The 18,165-nt window shown below is 36.4% G+C and overlaps 1 protein-coding gene across 3 annotated transcripts in view; it reads right to left on the bottom strand.

Moving 5' to 3' along the window:
- DYNC2H1 (dynein cytoplasmic 2 heavy chain 1) overlaps window positions 1-18,165 on the bottom strand; it is a 319,367-nt gene that overhangs the window by 98,941 nt on the left and 202,261 nt on the right. For all 3 annotated transcript variants that reach the window (XM_036028642.1, XM_028516717.2, XM_028516716.2), the window contains 3 exons: window positions 17,768-17,843; window positions 13,391-13,599; window positions 10,231-10,335 (listed from right to left, as the gene is read on the bottom strand). In XM_036028642.1, coding sequence (XP_035884535.1) covers window positions 10,231-10,335; window positions 13,391-13,599; window positions 17,768-17,843 — 390 coding nt within the window. The remainder of the gene's footprint in view (window positions 1-10,230; window positions 10,336-13,390; window positions 13,600-17,767; window positions 17,844-18,165) is intronic.

Raw genomic sequence — 18,165 nt, forward strand, 5'->3', positions numbered from 1 at the left:
TCTTCTCTCTAAAAAAATGTCAACACTGGCTTACAGAAATAAATTATACAATTCTGATAATGCACTATTGGATATTAAATCAAAGAAATGCCATGACAAAAATAAGTGACATTGAAAAATACCTCTTTTAAGTCATTTCCCAAAAAGATACTTCAATCTTTTAAAGTCCTAAAGTATTAGAATATATTAATTCAGTAAAGTTTCAGGATACAAAATTAATAAAGGAATCAATGGTGTTTCTATCCATTAATAATGAGTTATCAGAAAGAGAAATTAAGAGAACAATCTCATTCAAAATTGCATTAGAAAAGTACCTAAAATAAACTTAATCAACTAGACAAAATACCTATACTTTGAAAACTATAATACACTGATGATAGAAACTAAAGACAACACAAATAAATAGAAGGATATAATAAGCCCATGACTTGAAAAACTTAATCATTAAAATGTTCCAAAAGCAAGCTACAGATTCATTGCAATCTTTATCAAAATACCAATATATATTTTATAGAACTAGAACAAATACTCCAAAATTTATATGGAACCAAGGAGTAACACACCAAGGCACATCATAATTACATTACCCAAGATGAAAGATAAGGAGAGAATCTTAAAAGCAGCAAGAGAAAAGGAAGAGTTTTCTCCTTACAAAGGAGTGCCCATAAGACTGTCAGCTGATTTCTCATAAGAGACCTTACAGGCAAAAAGGGGCTGGAAAGAAGTATTCCAGGTCATAAAAGGCAAGGACCTACATCCAAGATTGCTCTATCCAGCAAAGCTTTCATTTAGAATGGAAGGGCTGATAAAGTGCTTCTCCAGTAAGGTCAAGTTAAAGGAGTTCATCATCACCAAGCCCTTATTATATGAAATGTTAAAGGGACTTACCTAGGAAAAAGAAGATAAAAAGCAAGTACAGTAAAATGACAGCAAACTCACAGTCATTAACAACCATACCTAAAACAATAAGAACAACAAAAAACCCTAAGCAAACAACTAGAACAGGAACAGAAATGGAGAACACATGGAGGGTTATCAACAGGGGAGTGGGAGGGGGAAAGAGGGGGAAGAGGTACAGAGAATGAATAACATAGATGGTAGGTAGAAAATAGACAGGAGGAGGGTAAGAATAGTATGGGAAATGTAGAAGCTAAAGAACTTATAAGTATGACACATGGACATGAACTAAAGGGGGGAATGTGGATGGGAGGGGGTGTGCAGGATGGAAGGGAGTGAAGGGGGAAAATGGGATAACTGTAGTAGCATAATCAATAAAATAAAAATAAGTAAATACATAAATAAATAAAAACAAACAAATAAATAAAATTTATATGGAACCACAAAAGACCCAGAATAGCCAAAGCGATCTTGAGAAAGAAGAACAAAGCTGGAGGTATCATATTCCTTGACTTCAAATTATACTACAAAACTAGAGCAACCACAACAGTATGGTACTGGCACAAAAACAGATACATATATCAACAAAACACATTAGAATACAAAGCTCAGAAATTATTCCACACTTTTATGGTCAATTAATCTATGACAAAGGAAGCAGAAATATACAATGGAAAAAAAGACAGTCTTTAGTAAATGGTGTTGAAAAAATTGGAAAAATACATCCAAAAAATAAAATTAGACCAGTTTCTTATCCCATGTACATAAATAAACTCAAAATCGTTTAAAGATTTAAATGTAAGACATTAATCACAAAATTTCCAGAAGAAAATGTAGGCAGTAAACCCTTTGACATTGGTCTTAGCCACAGTTTCTGGATGTCTCTTCAGGCAAGGGCAACAAAAGCAAAAATAAACACATGGAACTACATGAAACCAATAAGCTTTTGGACAGGGAAGGAAATATTCAACAAGATGAAAAAGTCCACTGAATGGGAGACTACATTTGCAAATAATCTATCCAATACATGGTTAATACTTAACATATATAAAAAACTCTAATTACTCAACATTTAAAAAATCCAATTAGAAGAGGGAAGATGGCGGCGAGGTAGGAGGGAGCAGATTCCACCTCACCCCACACACGGGAGAAAACCTAGCCAATCTATGGAGGAACACAGCAAACAGCCAACAGGAGCCCAGCATATATGAAAATAGGAGACCAAAAATTATGGAGGACATTTAAAAACCAAACAGTAAGGAGAGTGCTTCAGGACAATAAGGTCCCAGGGACCAGTGTGGGGACCAGGGCAGCTTCACCCCTGGGCCCAGTGACCACCGGGTCTACTACAGGGTTCTTGGGAGACAGCTGGGTCAACTGCTCCCTCCCCGGCCACACAGGGCTTGAGAAGAACCGGGAGAGACCTGATGCTTGAAGTTGCAGAAACGGGAATAAGGACTAAGTGGCAAACACACAGGGGCTATGAGCACCCAGGGAGTCTGTGGATGCTGTCTGGGGAAAATTGAGAGTTGGGCTGTGATGGGCCCTGAACCAGATAGTCCCTGGTCTGGCTGGAAAATTGTGCCGTGCAAGAGGCGAGACCTCCGTGCAGAGTGGCAGGCTTGAGGAGGAGGAATTTCTGAAAAAGAAAAAGTGAAAAAAGGGACGCTATTTGGGGAATTCTCCTAGAGTGGCCGCTCCATTCTCCTCCCCACCCAGCTGGGCAGCGCTCCTGAGGTGGTGCAGAAGGCCCTGCACACCCCACTAGCCCTGGGAAGGATAAGCATGGGAACCTGAGAGACCAGAGGCAGCCTGGCGGAGCATGCACGCCTGCAACCCAAGGAGAGTGCACTCCGTGGACCGCCCTGGGCCCACAACTCTACCCTAGGGGAGAGTGCGCTCTGAGGATGTCCTGGAGCCCACACTCAAAGCCCTGGGGAGAGGCACCAGGCTGGTCCTTGACAGAGTGCATGCCCAAGGCTGGCTGAGTGCAGATCAGGAAGCGCGAAGAGCAAAACCAATTGTCCCTCAGTCTGTGCAGCCAGCAAGACTAACAAAACTGGTTTGGCCAGTTTGAAGGCAGCTTGAAACTTTTTTTTTAAGGTAATTCTTTATTTTTTTACTTTTATTATTTTTTCTTATCTTTCAATTCCTTTTTCCTCTCTATCCTTCTTCCTTGTTTTATTCCTTATTCCTTTCTTTCTAATTTTATCTCTCCTTCCTTCCTTCCTTCCTTTTTAAAATTATTATTATTTTTAAAGATTTTATTCATTTATTTTTAGAGAGGGAAGAGAGGGGGAGAGAGAGAGAGAGAAAGAGAGAGAGAGAGAGAGAGAGAGAAACATCAATGTGCAGTTGCTGGGGGTTATGGCCTGCAACCCAAGCATGTACCCTGGCTGGGAATTGAACCTGCAACACTTTGGTTTGCAGCCCGCACTCAATCCACTGAGCTACGCCAGCCAGGGTGCTTAAATTATTTTTTCACTTTTTATTTTTAAATACCCCTATTTGAGATAAAAAAAAAAACCCAGGAACTGTAAAAAGACCAGAGTTGGCCCTAAAGAGGGGTCATCCCAACAGCTGAGAAAGTGAGACAAATTTCACTTTGCTATTACAGAGAACCTGCAAGTTATTGCATATTTGTATTACTATTTTTTCATTATTCTTACATCTTTTAATAGTATTTTTGTATTCTTCCTCTTTCTGTTTAGTCTTCCTTGCTTGGCTTATTGAATTGTATCATTTGACTGCTTTCCCCTGTTCTCCCTTTCACAGTGTATTGTTAATTTACTGTCCTTCACTTCACCTGTGTTCCATTAGCACACTACTCAAGGCCCTATACTCCCTATTCTTGTTATCCAGATCACACAGATTCTGTCATATGATTGTTGCTCTAATATTATTGTAAATAAATGCTGTTCCATTCCATTGTAAATACTATACAACACCCCTCCCAGATCTTAGCCCACTTCACAATGTCCTGAACTCTATTACTGTAGTGGTTAACTCTATTCTCTCACACACTACACCTATTGACTATCCTTTACTCTCACCTTACCTCAGAATCTGACCTCCCACAACCTCACTGCTTTCTAGATCCAACTCACAATCCTTCCTTCCCCAACAAAAGTTTTATCTTCTTTCCATCCTTTCTAAATAGTGGCTACCTGGGTGGAATATCATAGTTAACACTATACATAGCCAAAGGATCTCCAATCTCTTTTCTATTGGCTGCTACTGTAAATATCATAGAATACTCTCTTGCTGTCTTAAAACCATTTTGCTTTCCCCCTCCAAATGATCACAAAAAAGAGCAGGTGGAAGCTGTGAACACCAGGATACGTGCTGGAAGAGGAAACCCAACAACAAAGGAACCAGTAACAGATAACAACAGAAGAAGGTGAAGGAGGGAGTGGAAGCCACACTAACCTCAATCAAGGGCCTATCTGGAAATACAACTAAATTGTGGAGAAATTACCCAGAACAAACAACTGAACAAGAGCAAGAGAGAATCCTCAAAACCTTGTACACATGGAAGAACCAGCTTCAACACAACCTGCCCTCACCAGCACAACAAAATGCAGGAGGCGGTAGACAGGATGATCCTCAGTTAACTACCTGGTGGGAAGGACCCACCAAAGAAAGACCCAACAACAATCAAAACCCCAAGACAAACACAGAGCCAACTTAAACAACAGCCCAAGACCAGTGAGCTTGGGAGATCAATGAGACTGCACCACTGAATCTCACAGGTATTCTACCATAGAAGTTCACACCATAAACCCAGGGAGTCAGAACAGATCAATTTAAGAAGCTGAGGCTAACAAGAACAGTCTCACAAACAATGGGAAGACAAAGAAACAATCCTCAAATGAAAGGAAAGAAGAAAGCCTCAGAAAGAATGCTAAATGAAATAGAGGCAACTAAACTATTGAGTTCAAAGCAGTGATTGTCAGAAAGCTCAATGAGCTCACAATGAGGTACCAGAAACTACAGAGAAACTAAAATGAACTCACTGCAAACTATATCAGCATGAAAAAGGAAACAGAAACTATCAAAAAGGGTAGATAGGAAATGAAGAATACAATTTCTGAACTGAAGAACACAGTAGAAGGAATCAAAAGCAGACTAGATGAACAGAGGATCAGATCAGTGAGCTGGAGGACAAAATAGGAAAAAACACCCAGAAAAAGCAAGAAAAGGAAAACAGGCTCAGAAAGAATGAAGAAGGATTAAGAGAAATACAGGACAATATGAAATGCAATAATATCCGGATAATAGGGATACTGGAAGGAGGAGAAGAAGAAGAGCAAGGGATAGAAAACCCATATGAAAAAGTAATGATGGAAAACTTCCCTAATTTGATGAAAGAGAAAGTCACACAAATCCAGGAAACAGAGAGTCCCAATCAAGAGGAACCCAAAGATGCCCACTTCAAGTCACATCATAATTAATATGGCAAAATTCCAAGACAAAGAGAGAATCTTAAAGGCAGCAAGGGGGAAACAGGAAGTAACATACAAGGGAGCCCCAATAAGGCTAGCAGCTGACTTCTCAATGGAAATGCCCCAAGCCAGAAGAGAATGCCAAGAAATATTCCAAGCAATGAGAAGCACAGGCCTGCAACCAAGGCTACTTTACCCAGCAAGGCTCTCAATCAAGATAGAAGGACAAATGAGAAGCTTCCCAGACAAAAGAAGTCTAAAAGAATACACCTCCACCAAACCAGCTCTGCAACAGAATCTAAAGGAACTGCTTTAAGGAAAGGAAGGAAAAGAGAGAAAGGGGGGTGAACACAGGTATGAAAATGGCAATGAATAAGTACCTATCAATAATAACCTTAAATGTAAATGGATTAAATGCACCAATCAAAAGACATAGAGTAGCTGAATGGATAAGAAAGCATGACCCACATGTATGCTGCCTACAAGAGACCCACCTCAGGACAAAAGACCTATACAGACTGAAAGTGAAGGGCTGCAAACAAATTTCCCAAGCAACTGGACAGGAAAAAAAAGTTGGGGTAGCAAAATACACTTCAACAAAAGGGCCATAAAGAGAGACTCAGAAGGTCACTTCATAATACTCAAGGGAAGAATCCACCAAGAAGACATAAACATTGTAAATATGTAAGCACCCAACATAGGAGCACCCAAATACATAAAGAAAATCTTAGAGGACTTCAAGAAAGATACTGAGAGCAACACAATTATAGCAAGGGATTTTAACACCCCACTGTCAAAAATGGACAGATCTACCAAACAAAATATCAACAAAGATATTGTAGCATTGAACAGTGCCCTAGATGAAATAGACTTAAGTGATACATATATATATATATATATAAAGCCCTTCATCCCAAACAAGCTAAATATACATTCTTTTCAAATGCACATGGAACATTTTCAAAGATAGACATGATAGGACACAAAGCAAGCCTCAACAAGTTCAAGAAAACTGAAATCATACCAAGCATTTTCTATGACCACAAGGAACTGAAATTAGAAACCAATGCCAAGGAAAAAAACCTAAAACACTCAAAATCATGGAGATTGAACAGCATACCATTAAACAATGAATGGGTCAAGAATGAAATTAGGGAAGAAATCAAAAAGTTTCTGGAAACAAATGTAAATGAACTCACAACAACCCAAAACTTATGGGGCACTACGAAGGCAGTCCTGAAAGGGAAGTTCACAATGATACAGGCCCACCTAAAAAAGATAGAAACATTTCAAACAAACGTCTACAAGAACTCAAGGAACAACAACAAACACAGCCCAGAGCAAGTAGAAGGAAGGAAATAACCAAGATCAGAGTAGAATTAAATTACATAGAGACTAAAAAGCACAATTCTAAAGATCAATGAATCCAGGACTTATTCTTTGAAAAGATAAAACAAAATCAATAAGCCTTTAAACAGGCTCATCAAGAAAAAAAAGAAAGGACCCAAATAAACAAAATCAGAAATGAAAGAGGAGAGATTACAACTGACACCACAGAAATACAAAGGAATTCTCTGCAGCAGAAAGAAAGAAGGAGCTCCTACCCTTTGCAACAGCATGGATAGAACTGGAAAGCATTATGTTAAGTGAAATAAGCCAGGCAGTGAAAGACAAATGCCATATGATCTCACCTTTAACAGGAACCTAAACAACAATACCAAAAAACAAGCAAAATATAAGCAAAGACATTGAAATTGAGAACAGGCTGACAGTGACAAGAGGGGAGAGGGGAGGGAATTTCAAAGGAAAAGGGCAAGAGTTTGTGGGAACAAATATAAAGGACACATAGACAAAAACAAGGGGGGTTGTGGAAACGGGAGGGAGGTAGAGAGGGTTGGGGGGGTGTTGGGATGGGAGTAAAAGGCAGAAAACGGTACTGGAACAACAATTAAAATTTAAAAAAAGAAAAATAAGAAAAAAATCCATTAAAAATGACCAGAAAACACATCATCCAAAGAAGACACACAGATTACTAACAGACGTATTAGAAAAATTCATCAACAACATGGAAATACAGATCAAAATCACAATGAGATTCACACCTGTCAGAATGCCCATTTTCAAGATGAACAAATAACTAGTTTTGGTTGAGATAAAGGGAAAAAAAGAATCTTTGTGCACTGTTGGTGGAGCTGAAAATCAGTGCATCCACTAAGGAAAACATATGAAGCTTCCCCAAAATTTAAAAACAGAACTATCACATGACCCAGGCAGTCCACTTCAGGGGGGCAAGGTGCATGGTGGAGTGGAAATGGAGACAACTGTACTGTATTTTTTATTATTTATTTTTTAATTTTATTGAACAGTAAAATAAAAAGAAAATGAAAACATTCAAAAAGATCTTTGTACCTTTATGTTCATTGTAACATTGTTTATAATAGCCAAGATATGAAAGTAACTTAGTGTCTGTCAATACATGATGGGTAAAGAGATGTGGTTTGCACGCATGCGTGCGTGCAGACACACACACACACTGGAATATTACTCAATCTTTAAAAAGAATGAAATCTTGCCATAGTGGCAACACATGTGGACCTAGAGGGTATTATTCTAGGTGAAATAACTCACACAGAGAAAGATAAATCTGTATGACTTCACTTATATGTGGACTTGAAAAAAGAGAAACAGACTCACTGATACAGAGAACAAAGTGATGGTTGCCAGAGGAGAGAAGGTTGGACGATGGGTGAAAAGGGTGAAGGGGATTAAGAGGTAAAAACCTCGAGCTATTAAAAAAAGTCATGGTATACAATGTACCGCACAGGGTAAATAATAATTCCATAATTACTTTGTATAGGGACAGATGATTCCTAGGATTATTGTGGTGATCATAAGGAACAGCTATGTCAAACAACTATGCTGTACACCTGAAACTAATATAATTTTCTATGTAAATTATAATTAAATTAAAAAATAAAGTGTTTTTCATATAATCATACTCTCTTAAAGGCAAAAATTCTGTACATTTAAAAAATTATCTTCTAATTCATTACATATCAATAATTTTTTTAGCCACAGAGAAAGCATATACATTCACAGAGATATAAATTCACAATATACACATTTAAATAGCTAGGATATATGCTTCTACTTTACCCTTTATATTTCAGAGCTATGTTTTCATACATTTCTCTTCCACTAGACTGAATTTCTTTAGAACAAGAACTATTTTTATTCATCTCAACAAAATAAAAAGGGAACCCACTAAATGGAAAAACATATTCTCCCATTATCATTGTCAATGATACATCTGGTAACAGGTTATTAATTTCCAAAATATGTAAAAAACTTATTCAGCCCTGGCTAGTGTGGCTCAGTTGGTTGAAGCATCATCTAATAAACCAAAAGGTTGTGGATTCGATCTCCATTCAAGGGCACATATTTAGGTCGAGGGTTTGATCCCTCGGGTCAAGGTGCATACAGAGAACCAATTGATGTTTCTCTCATATTGTTTTTTTTCTCTTCCTCCCCCTTGCTCTCTCTCTAAAAGCAGTGAAAAAAATGTCCTTGGGTAAATAAAGAGAAATAAAAAATAACTTATTCAGCTCAATACGAGAAAGGCAAACAACCCAGTTAAGAAATGGGCAAAGGACATGAATAGACATATTCCAAAGAGACCTAGAGATGACCAATAGACATATGAAAACATGCTCAACTTCACTAATCATTGGAGAAATGCAAATTAAAACCACAATGAGATAATCACCTCAAATCTGTGAGAATGGCCACCATCAACAAACAGCAAGTGCTGACGAGGATATAGAGAAAAGAAAACCCTCATGCAATGCTGATGGGAATGCAGACTGGTGCAGCCATTGTAAAAAACACTATAGTTTCCTCAAAATATTTAAATATAGACCTGCCTTTAACACAGCAATCCCACTTCTGGGAATACATCCTAAGAACCCTGAAATAAAATTTGAAAGACTACAGGCGCTCCTGATGTTTATCACAGCATTATTTACAATAGCCAAGATCGGGAAAAAGTCCAAGTGCCCAGAAGTAGATGAGTGTATGAAAAAGCTGTGCTATGTTTACACAATAAAATACTACTCATCCATAAAACAAACAAATAAACAGAAAACTTACCATATGTGACAGTATGGATGGACCTGGAGATTATAATGCTAAGTGAAATAAGCCAGTCAGAGAAAGAGAAATACCATATGATCTTACCTATATGTATAATCTAATGAACAAAATAAACTGAGGAACAAAATAGAAACAGAGGCATGGATACATGGAAGAGACAGGCAGCTGTCACAAAGGAGAAGGTCGGCAGACTGGATGAAAGGCAATAAAGGGATTAACCAGAAAACATATATGCAAAGCACACAGACACAGACAACAGTGTGGTGACAGCCAGAGGAAAGGAGAGTGGGAGCTAAGTGGAGATGGGCAAAGGAGGGGAGAATGGGGACAGAAAGCCGACTTTGCTTGTGGTGACAGACACACGACACAATGTGCAGATGATGTTTTACTGGGGCGTACACCTGAAACCTGTATGGTTTTGCAAACCAGCTGTCACCCTCATAAATTCAATTTTAAAATTTATTGGTAAATTTGACTTAAACTTTTATGGCTATTTGAAATATAAGAATATACTTAGTTTTATATCTGAACAAACACACTTAAGTATCCTTTTAACAATAATAATTTAAATCCAAAGGAAAAAAGATTAACAGTGGAGGGGTTATACTGTGCTAAACCAAATAAAAATTTTAAATAGAAGCTTGTGGGGTCTATAGTATTAAATAAAGTTTAATGCTGTTTCTGTTAGGCTCAGTAGCAACAATTTTTTCTAAAAGTTAATCCTGTCCTGGATCACCTGAGAACTGATCATGCGCTGAGAGGAGCGAGCGATATTGGCAGGCAGACCAAAGAAACTGGGTTTGTCATCCTCCGGAAGTTTTTCAATGACAGCACGATAGTCCTGTGTATAAAAAAGTGAAAAACGATTTTTCAAAGGATTGAACTTACAACTTGAAATCATGGCCAATAGATGTTGTGAAGTATTAAGTTATTAGTACATTACATTTCCTAAATAAATCTCACTTTGAGTCTTACAATCAGTACGAAAAATATTCTTTGCCATAGTTAACTTTCTCATAGTTAAATTATTTGATACTATATTTTCCTATCCTAACTTCCCTGAATTGTTTAAAACCAACATATTTGACTGGCTACAACTAGTATGTATAAAATATTATGTTAGTTGTCTTCATGAAAGCCCTGTTAATTATTTTCCTTGTGACCTACCAGAGTGCAGTTCTGCTTTTATCAAAATAAATATTCTAGCAATTTTTTTTTAATTTATAGAAACTCTTGTATGAAAGCACTGCTTTGTAAATCACTTTATCATAAAGCAGTTCCACTGTTTGTCTTCAGTTAGCTGTTGAGGTAATCCAATCTGATCCTTTCATCCCAAGAATCACTGTAAGCATTGCAAAGCCATGATTTGCCAAGAATGCATCTGAAGAGTTACTCATGACTCTAGATGGATAACTAAGTGTGGACCAACAGGATTTATCCAGTGTGGCCCAAAGATGGAAACTTTTGTTTATTTTCATGAACAGGTAAGTTATTTCATATGCATCTAAACTGTTCTTGCTTAAGTAGGAGCAACTACTCCTTGTGAAGACACTCATCTTCTGCTCCCTCCATATTACCATCTTTTCTATCCTTGGCAACTGCCCCTGAGGTATTTTCAAGGAAAACAATTGGATGGAAGTCCAGGACCTATAGATATGTCAAATTTGGGAGGGCTTGCTATGCAGTGTCTTTGAAATTTTTCCTTACCCACAGTTCAACATTTGTAAACCTCCACAAGGTATTCGAACACAATGTGTAATGTGTAAATATATTATATTTGTATATGTGAGTGTAAGCTTATAGATGAGGTCTGTCTACAAGGTACCCAGCCATGTAATATGAGAAAGAGACATTTATTGAAGAGGATACAAGATACAAGAAACACTGTACATAGGACAATGATGCCTCAGTCCCCTTCAAGGTAGGCACCCTGAGACCTCACACAATTCTCCCAATCACCGTCAGCTGCCCCCTTTTATTTTTCTGAATCTCTCTGAAGGTCTGAGACCTCTTTCCTTTCAAAGGTGATTTTAGTGTTGGGAAAAGCCAAAAGTCAAGGCACCAAATCTGGGCTGTAAGGGGACTGAGTCATGTGGGTAATTTGATGTTTCATTTGAAAACTCTGCATAAGGAATGATGCATGAGTGGGGTGTGTTGTGATGAAGCTGCCAATCACCAGTAGCCCATAGCTGATGCCTTCTGCATCATCTGAATAGTTTCCATGGAGGAAATGTTCAAGCTTAACAGAAAATTTGATGCAGATTCATTGCTCTACTTGCTCAGTCATTTTGAATGTGATGACCACACAGTACACATGCTGATTCAACAGTGTCTACTGCCCCCACTGACAAGTACAGTGAAGTTGTCATTGTTCACACATGTGCATTCCAGTCCACTCTCCTTGGCTGCTGGGTTATTAGATAGAAAGCTATTCTATAAATTTAAGAGTATTAGTTTTTAATATACTTTGTTAATTTCAAAATGGCTGTGAAATTTTCTCATCTAGACTGGCTAGCATATTTTTTCTACTTAGGACTATACATACTGACATGTTTTCAAAATAGTAACTTTATATCCACACTGAATTATCCTCACATGGACACAAAAAGATATATAATAAATGAGACTGTTTACATGAAACACAAAAACATAAAAAAATAGGCTGTTGAATGGAAACAACGGGAACAAGGAGGACCTCTGGGGAGCCGATAATGTTCTGTTTCTTGATCCTGGTGCTGGTTACATTCATTTGTTCAATGTATAAAAATTCACTGCAATGCTCATTTATGACATACTTTTCTGTATGAATTTTTATTTTTCAATTTAAATCTCAAACAGTAGAGATGAAAAACTTTTCAGGATACACCTTCTGAAATAAATATGTAATAAATATGTGGTATATCTGTTTGCTCATTCACACTAAGATTCTCCTAGTAGAAAGTGAACTACATACATGCATCACAGGATCTACAATGTCTGGGACAAGGCTAACACTGACCAGATGTTCAAAGTATATTACTGAATAAATAAATAAATGAAAGACTAAAAAACAAAACAGATGGCATACTTAATAATATAATATGCAAAATATAAAAATAATACACTTAATATTGATTTTAACCTTTTATTTTTTGACAAAGGAACTTTCTTAAAAAATATCTGAATGAGAGAAAAATGCACAATACTAAGAGAAAACCTATAATCATGTATATATTATTTGTAGTTCATGAAGAAATATAAAATCATAATACTATGTCATAAAAATATTATTTGGGCATTTATATAAATATAGGTTTGTGGTAAAGTACTCTTGAATTAATATATTTGGACTACATTTTGTACTATTTTCTGGAAAAGATGATGACATTCTAGGAGGTTTTTATAGGATGACACAAAGCAGAAAGCTACAGCTGGTTAAAATAAATACACATAAACAAATATGTTGCTATAAAAGCCAGATAAAGTGATTCCCTGTTATGTTCTTAGAACTGCTTTACATTTGTAAGCCTGTGACAATAAAAATTTGTTAAATATATTTGATTTCCTTTATATTATTGAATATATCAGGACACTCTTATGCCTACAAGGAAACAGCATATTCTCCCATTCCAGATGTTCACAGCAGTCCTACATTTAAAAACTTTTCCTTGGCTACTCCCTTCAAGATTTACTTACACACTATATCCTGTTATCATCAGTCCATCATTAGTAAGTATCCAAAAGCATATAGGACATATAACTAGAGTTTAGAGGCTGTATATTGACATAACAAATAATCCATATATATGAATAATAACTACTTGTACATTTGAAAAGAAACAATACATATTTAACAGTGTAAAAAGTGACTCAAGTATCTACCTGGTAATAGATTGAAAATGATTAATTTTACCTACCAAAATACTGCAGGATTTTGGTAGAGATAAGGAATACGGAAAAACACTTTTCTTGTTCCTTTGGTTTAATACATCAATAATTGAAGAATTAAAAAACTGTTTCAGGTATGACTGAAGAACTCTAAGGTCAAAATAGTTATCTATACGTCCTCCATAAATAGCATTTTCAAGTAAACCATGTACAAATTCCCATTGTACATCTTTGGTACCTATAATTAAAAAAAATTTGCATTAGTTTCGTTTCTAAGCTATTAGAAATATTCTAAAAATATTCTAAAATTTTCTAAAATATCAACTAACTTTCAGGCTTCAATTATACTTATAGAATATAACAATATATATTTAATTTAGCTAAATCATTTCTTAAAATGCTCATTAATATTAATAATTAATATATAGTAATCACAAACAACTCCACAACCAGGAAGACAAACAATTCAATTAAAAAATGGGCAAAGAAACTCAACAGACACTTTCCCAAGGAGGACATACAGAGTGCCCACAGACACATGAAAAAAGTGCTAAACATCACTAGCCATCAGAGAGATGCAAATTAAAACTACAATGAGATACCACTTCACACCAGTCAGAATGGCCATCATTAACAAATCAACAAACAAGTGCTGGTGAAGCTGTGGACAAAAGGATACCCTAGTACACTGATGGTGGGAATGCAGGCTGGTGCAGCCACTGTGGAGACAGCATGGGATTTCCTTAAAAAACTACACATGGAACCCGCCTTTTGATCCAGTGATCCCACTGCTGGGATTATACCCTAAGAATCCTGAATCACCAATTCAAAAGAACCTATGCCCCCCGATGTTCATAGCAGCATTGTTTACAATACCCAAGTGGTGGAAACAGCCCAAGTGCCCATCAGTAAATGAGTGGATCCAAAAATTGTGGTACATTTACACAATGGGATACTATGCAGCAGAAAGAAAGAAGCAGCTTCTACCCTTTGCTACAGCATGGACAGAACTGGAGAGTATTATGCTAAGTGAAATAAGCCAAGAGGTGAAAGACAAACACCATATGATTTCACCTATAAGTGGAACCTAATCAATAAAACAAATGAGCAAAATACAACCAAAGACATGGAAATAAAGAACAAACTGACAGTGATCAGAGCAGAGAGGGGAGTGGGGTAACAGGGGAAAGAAGGGGAAGGGGCAAGTCAAGGAACGTGAATAGAGGACGCATGGACAATGGTGGGGGGGATTGAATATGGGGGATATGGGGCGGGGAGAGCAAGGAGGAAATAGCCAGGACAACTGTAACTGAACCATAAAAAAATATTTAATAATCACTTAGCTAATATTTACTGAGATTATTTTATCAAGTAAAATTTCCCAAACATTTTATATTTATAAATTTGAGCCTCAAAACATAGAATTATTAATATTATCCAATTATCCAGATGGAGAAATTGAGGCATAAGGAGGCTGAGTCACCAAAATCAGAAAATCACACACTCCCACCCATCTGGACTGAGACAAGGTACACTTAAACTAGCACTACAGTTTTACCTGCCACACAATACTGCCTCCTTAAATTGAAAATTTCTTAGAAGAACATATTCAAAACATGATTTTATACAATGTTGAACTCAGTTCATAAAATAATCTGATTAATAGGGAAACTACTAAATACATTCACACAATAGTCTTCTCAATGTCATGACTTTTATAGTCCAACTGTCCATTTTCTATTCTAATAGAAAAGTAAAATGTAGCATAAAAAACCATATGGGACTTTTATATACACTTTCACTTTTCATCTTCTTAATCACAGTTCAGTGGAAATGTTAAAATATAAGAATTATACCTCAGGTCTGCAGTGACAGAACCACAATTATATTTAAACGAGCTAGTTAACATCACTACCAGCATTACTAGTTTCTTTGTATTTCATTAAAAACTTTAAAATTCAGAGAGAATCACAAAGCCTGATGGCAGTGTCACCATTTACCTTTGGGCACAGGCGACTTACTGTCCCCTGCAGAACTGGGGCCCCAGAGGGTACACACAGGACCAGTGAAAGTTGTTTGCCATTTGTAACTTACTATTGACAGTTGCTAAGTAGAGATAACAAGAGCTTTTACCAGAATCTGCCTGTTTTCTAGTTCTGATGTTCAATAAATAATATACTAGAACTGTGTATATCATTCACTCATTCATAAATCTCTAGGACATACAAAAACATTAACATGCCTTTCAACTTAAAAATACAAACAGCCAACACAGAAAATGTTTTATGGAATTTTTATAAGAAAATCTTATTATTGTTCTTATACCCATTGTTCTCAAGATGTTTTATTTTGTTTAAGAAAAAAGAAACAAAATAAAATATAACAGCAATATTAGTAACAGTCAATAATTACTGGTAGCTTATTCAATATATTAAATGTACAAAGTGTTAAAGACTTTATGTATGTTTTCTCATTTAGCTGTCTCACAAATTTAATCAGTCGAACTAGTGCCTATTAATATTCTTACTTTATGATCAGGAAACTCAAGCTGAAAGGTTAAGAAACCTGTTCCAGGTCCCAAAGCTACACAATCTCTGTAAAAACAACCCCTATAATCAGAGCTCTTTCTCTGTTTTTGCATTTAATTCTATCTATGTGCAGATATGTGCAGTCTCTTAATAACAGGAAACTTATAATCATAACATTATACAGTTAGATTTTTACCATGAGATTTAATATTATTTTAAAGCATCTGCTTTTTATTACCAACAATTCCATGGTGTTAACAGATGTAAAAAGTCATGTGACACTGTTAATTCCATCAGAGCCTTGAAATACAATGATAAATCATTTAAACCTCGTGCCTCGGTTTCCTCATCTTAACAGGGCAATAATAATTTATGCCTCATAGTGGTATTATAAAAATCAAATAAATGTTCAAAAGTATTTGGAAAATTACCAAGTTTCCATGTAAGGTAAAGTATTAGTCTATATCCTCCAAAAAAGTCTCGTGTCAAGTTAAATACAACAGCTCATGGAAATTAGGAAAGTGGTTACATTCAGCATAGAATGGAGAAGGAGGAGTCAAGTGCAGAACGGAGTCAGGGTGGTGCTTTGGAATGTTGATAATACTTTTTATTGATTTGGGGCTAATTACATAGGCTTAATTTATAAAAAATTATTGAACATTTTTGTGAACTTTTCTGATGTATAGTTCAGAAAGATTTTTAACTAAACAAAAACTCAGAATACTGTTTGGCATTAACTAATAGCTATTACTTGATGGAGTGGAAAGAAGTGAACAGAACAATGATGTGATTTGTACATGAAAGGAACAGAAACTGTCAAAGCACTGGATGTCTGAGGATGAGAAAAATAAAAGAATCCATGGTGATTCATAGGCTTTGAACTTGAACAACTACAGGAGTGGTGGTGCCATTTACTAAAATGGGGCAGACTCGAGAAACAGCAGTTTGACAGGGTTGTAGGATGTAAGGGGGTGGGGGACAAGAATCAAGAGTTCTGTTTAGGACATTTTTTTTAAACTTGAGATTCCTTCAACATATTTTCTTTTCTAATCCATCACTGTCTCAATTCTAGTGTCCCTTTGCCTTGGCTCTGCATGGCAAACTTCAGGGACTGTTTCTGTCTTCAGGAGGCTGAGAGCTGGTGCCCTCAGGGCACCAGATTATACAGTCTTATTTGCTGCCTTATTTCAGTCTATTATTTGTACTTTGATTCCTGATTCCTGCTTAATCATACAATTATGTTTCTAGAGGGCCTTGTTACTGACCTCAGTCTACCATACTCCTGAATTTAAACAGTTTCCTTAAAAGAAAATTGAGTGATTCAGCTGAACTCTGAAACTTCTGATGCCCACAAAGTATAGATAGTCTTTCTAGCTTTCTGCTTCCTAAGGGCTACAAAGCAATAAGAAATCTTAAGAGTTATATCAAAAACAATGATTGTGCCCTGGCAGGTGTGGCTCAGATGGTTGGTGCATCATCCAGTAAACCATAAACTGAAGGGTTGTGGGTTTGATTCCTTGTGAGGGCATGTGGCTAGGTTGCAAGTTCTGTTTCCAGTCAGGACACTTACAAGAGGCAGCCCATCAATGCTTCTCTCTCTCACATTGGTGTTTCTTTCACTTTCTTCCTCCCTTCCCCTCTCTCTAAAATCAATGAGCATGTTCTCAGGTGAGAATTGAAGAAAAAAAAACAAACAATGATGGCAACAGATAAGAGCTCTCAGAGAACATAGCACGGCAGTCAGGACAGAAATCATAAAATCAAAGGCAAAAAGCAAATTTTATGAAAGTCATTTTTGAAAAAGCCATGTTGTTAATATGACCTCAAATTTTTTTTTCACTAACACTAGGGATAAAAATTTTCATCAATAAAACTTACCATCAAAGAGCCTGTCAATAATGTTGTACCCAGCCCGAAGATCTGATAAAGAAAACTCATAAAATTTGGTCCAACCCTATCAAAACAAGTTTTAAAAAATTAAAGAACTATAAGCAGTTCAAAGATATATATGTATGCATTACTTCCCTTATTATCTTTAAAACAATGTTTGTTACATGCTAAAAAAATTCTGAGAATTTTTAATAAAAATAAATCTATAACAATAGTAATATTTTTAAAGAGGTTTATTTACCTCCACAGGATGCACAGAAAAACCTTTATAGTACCATAAAAGTTTTTATCATTGAAGTATGTGGAAATACAGTCAGAGAGAGAACAAACTAGTATAGTAAATTTGGAGTCTACATACTGTATATACATTGAGATAGTTCCCAAAA

The sequence above is a fragment of the Phyllostomus discolor genome, chromosome 6 (assembly GCF_004126475.2).
Source record: "Phyllostomus discolor isolate MPI-MPIP mPhyDis1 chromosome 6, mPhyDis1.pri.v3, whole genome shotgun sequence".
Taxonomy (NCBI): domain Eukaryota; kingdom Metazoa; phylum Chordata; class Mammalia; order Chiroptera; family Phyllostomidae; genus Phyllostomus; species Phyllostomus discolor.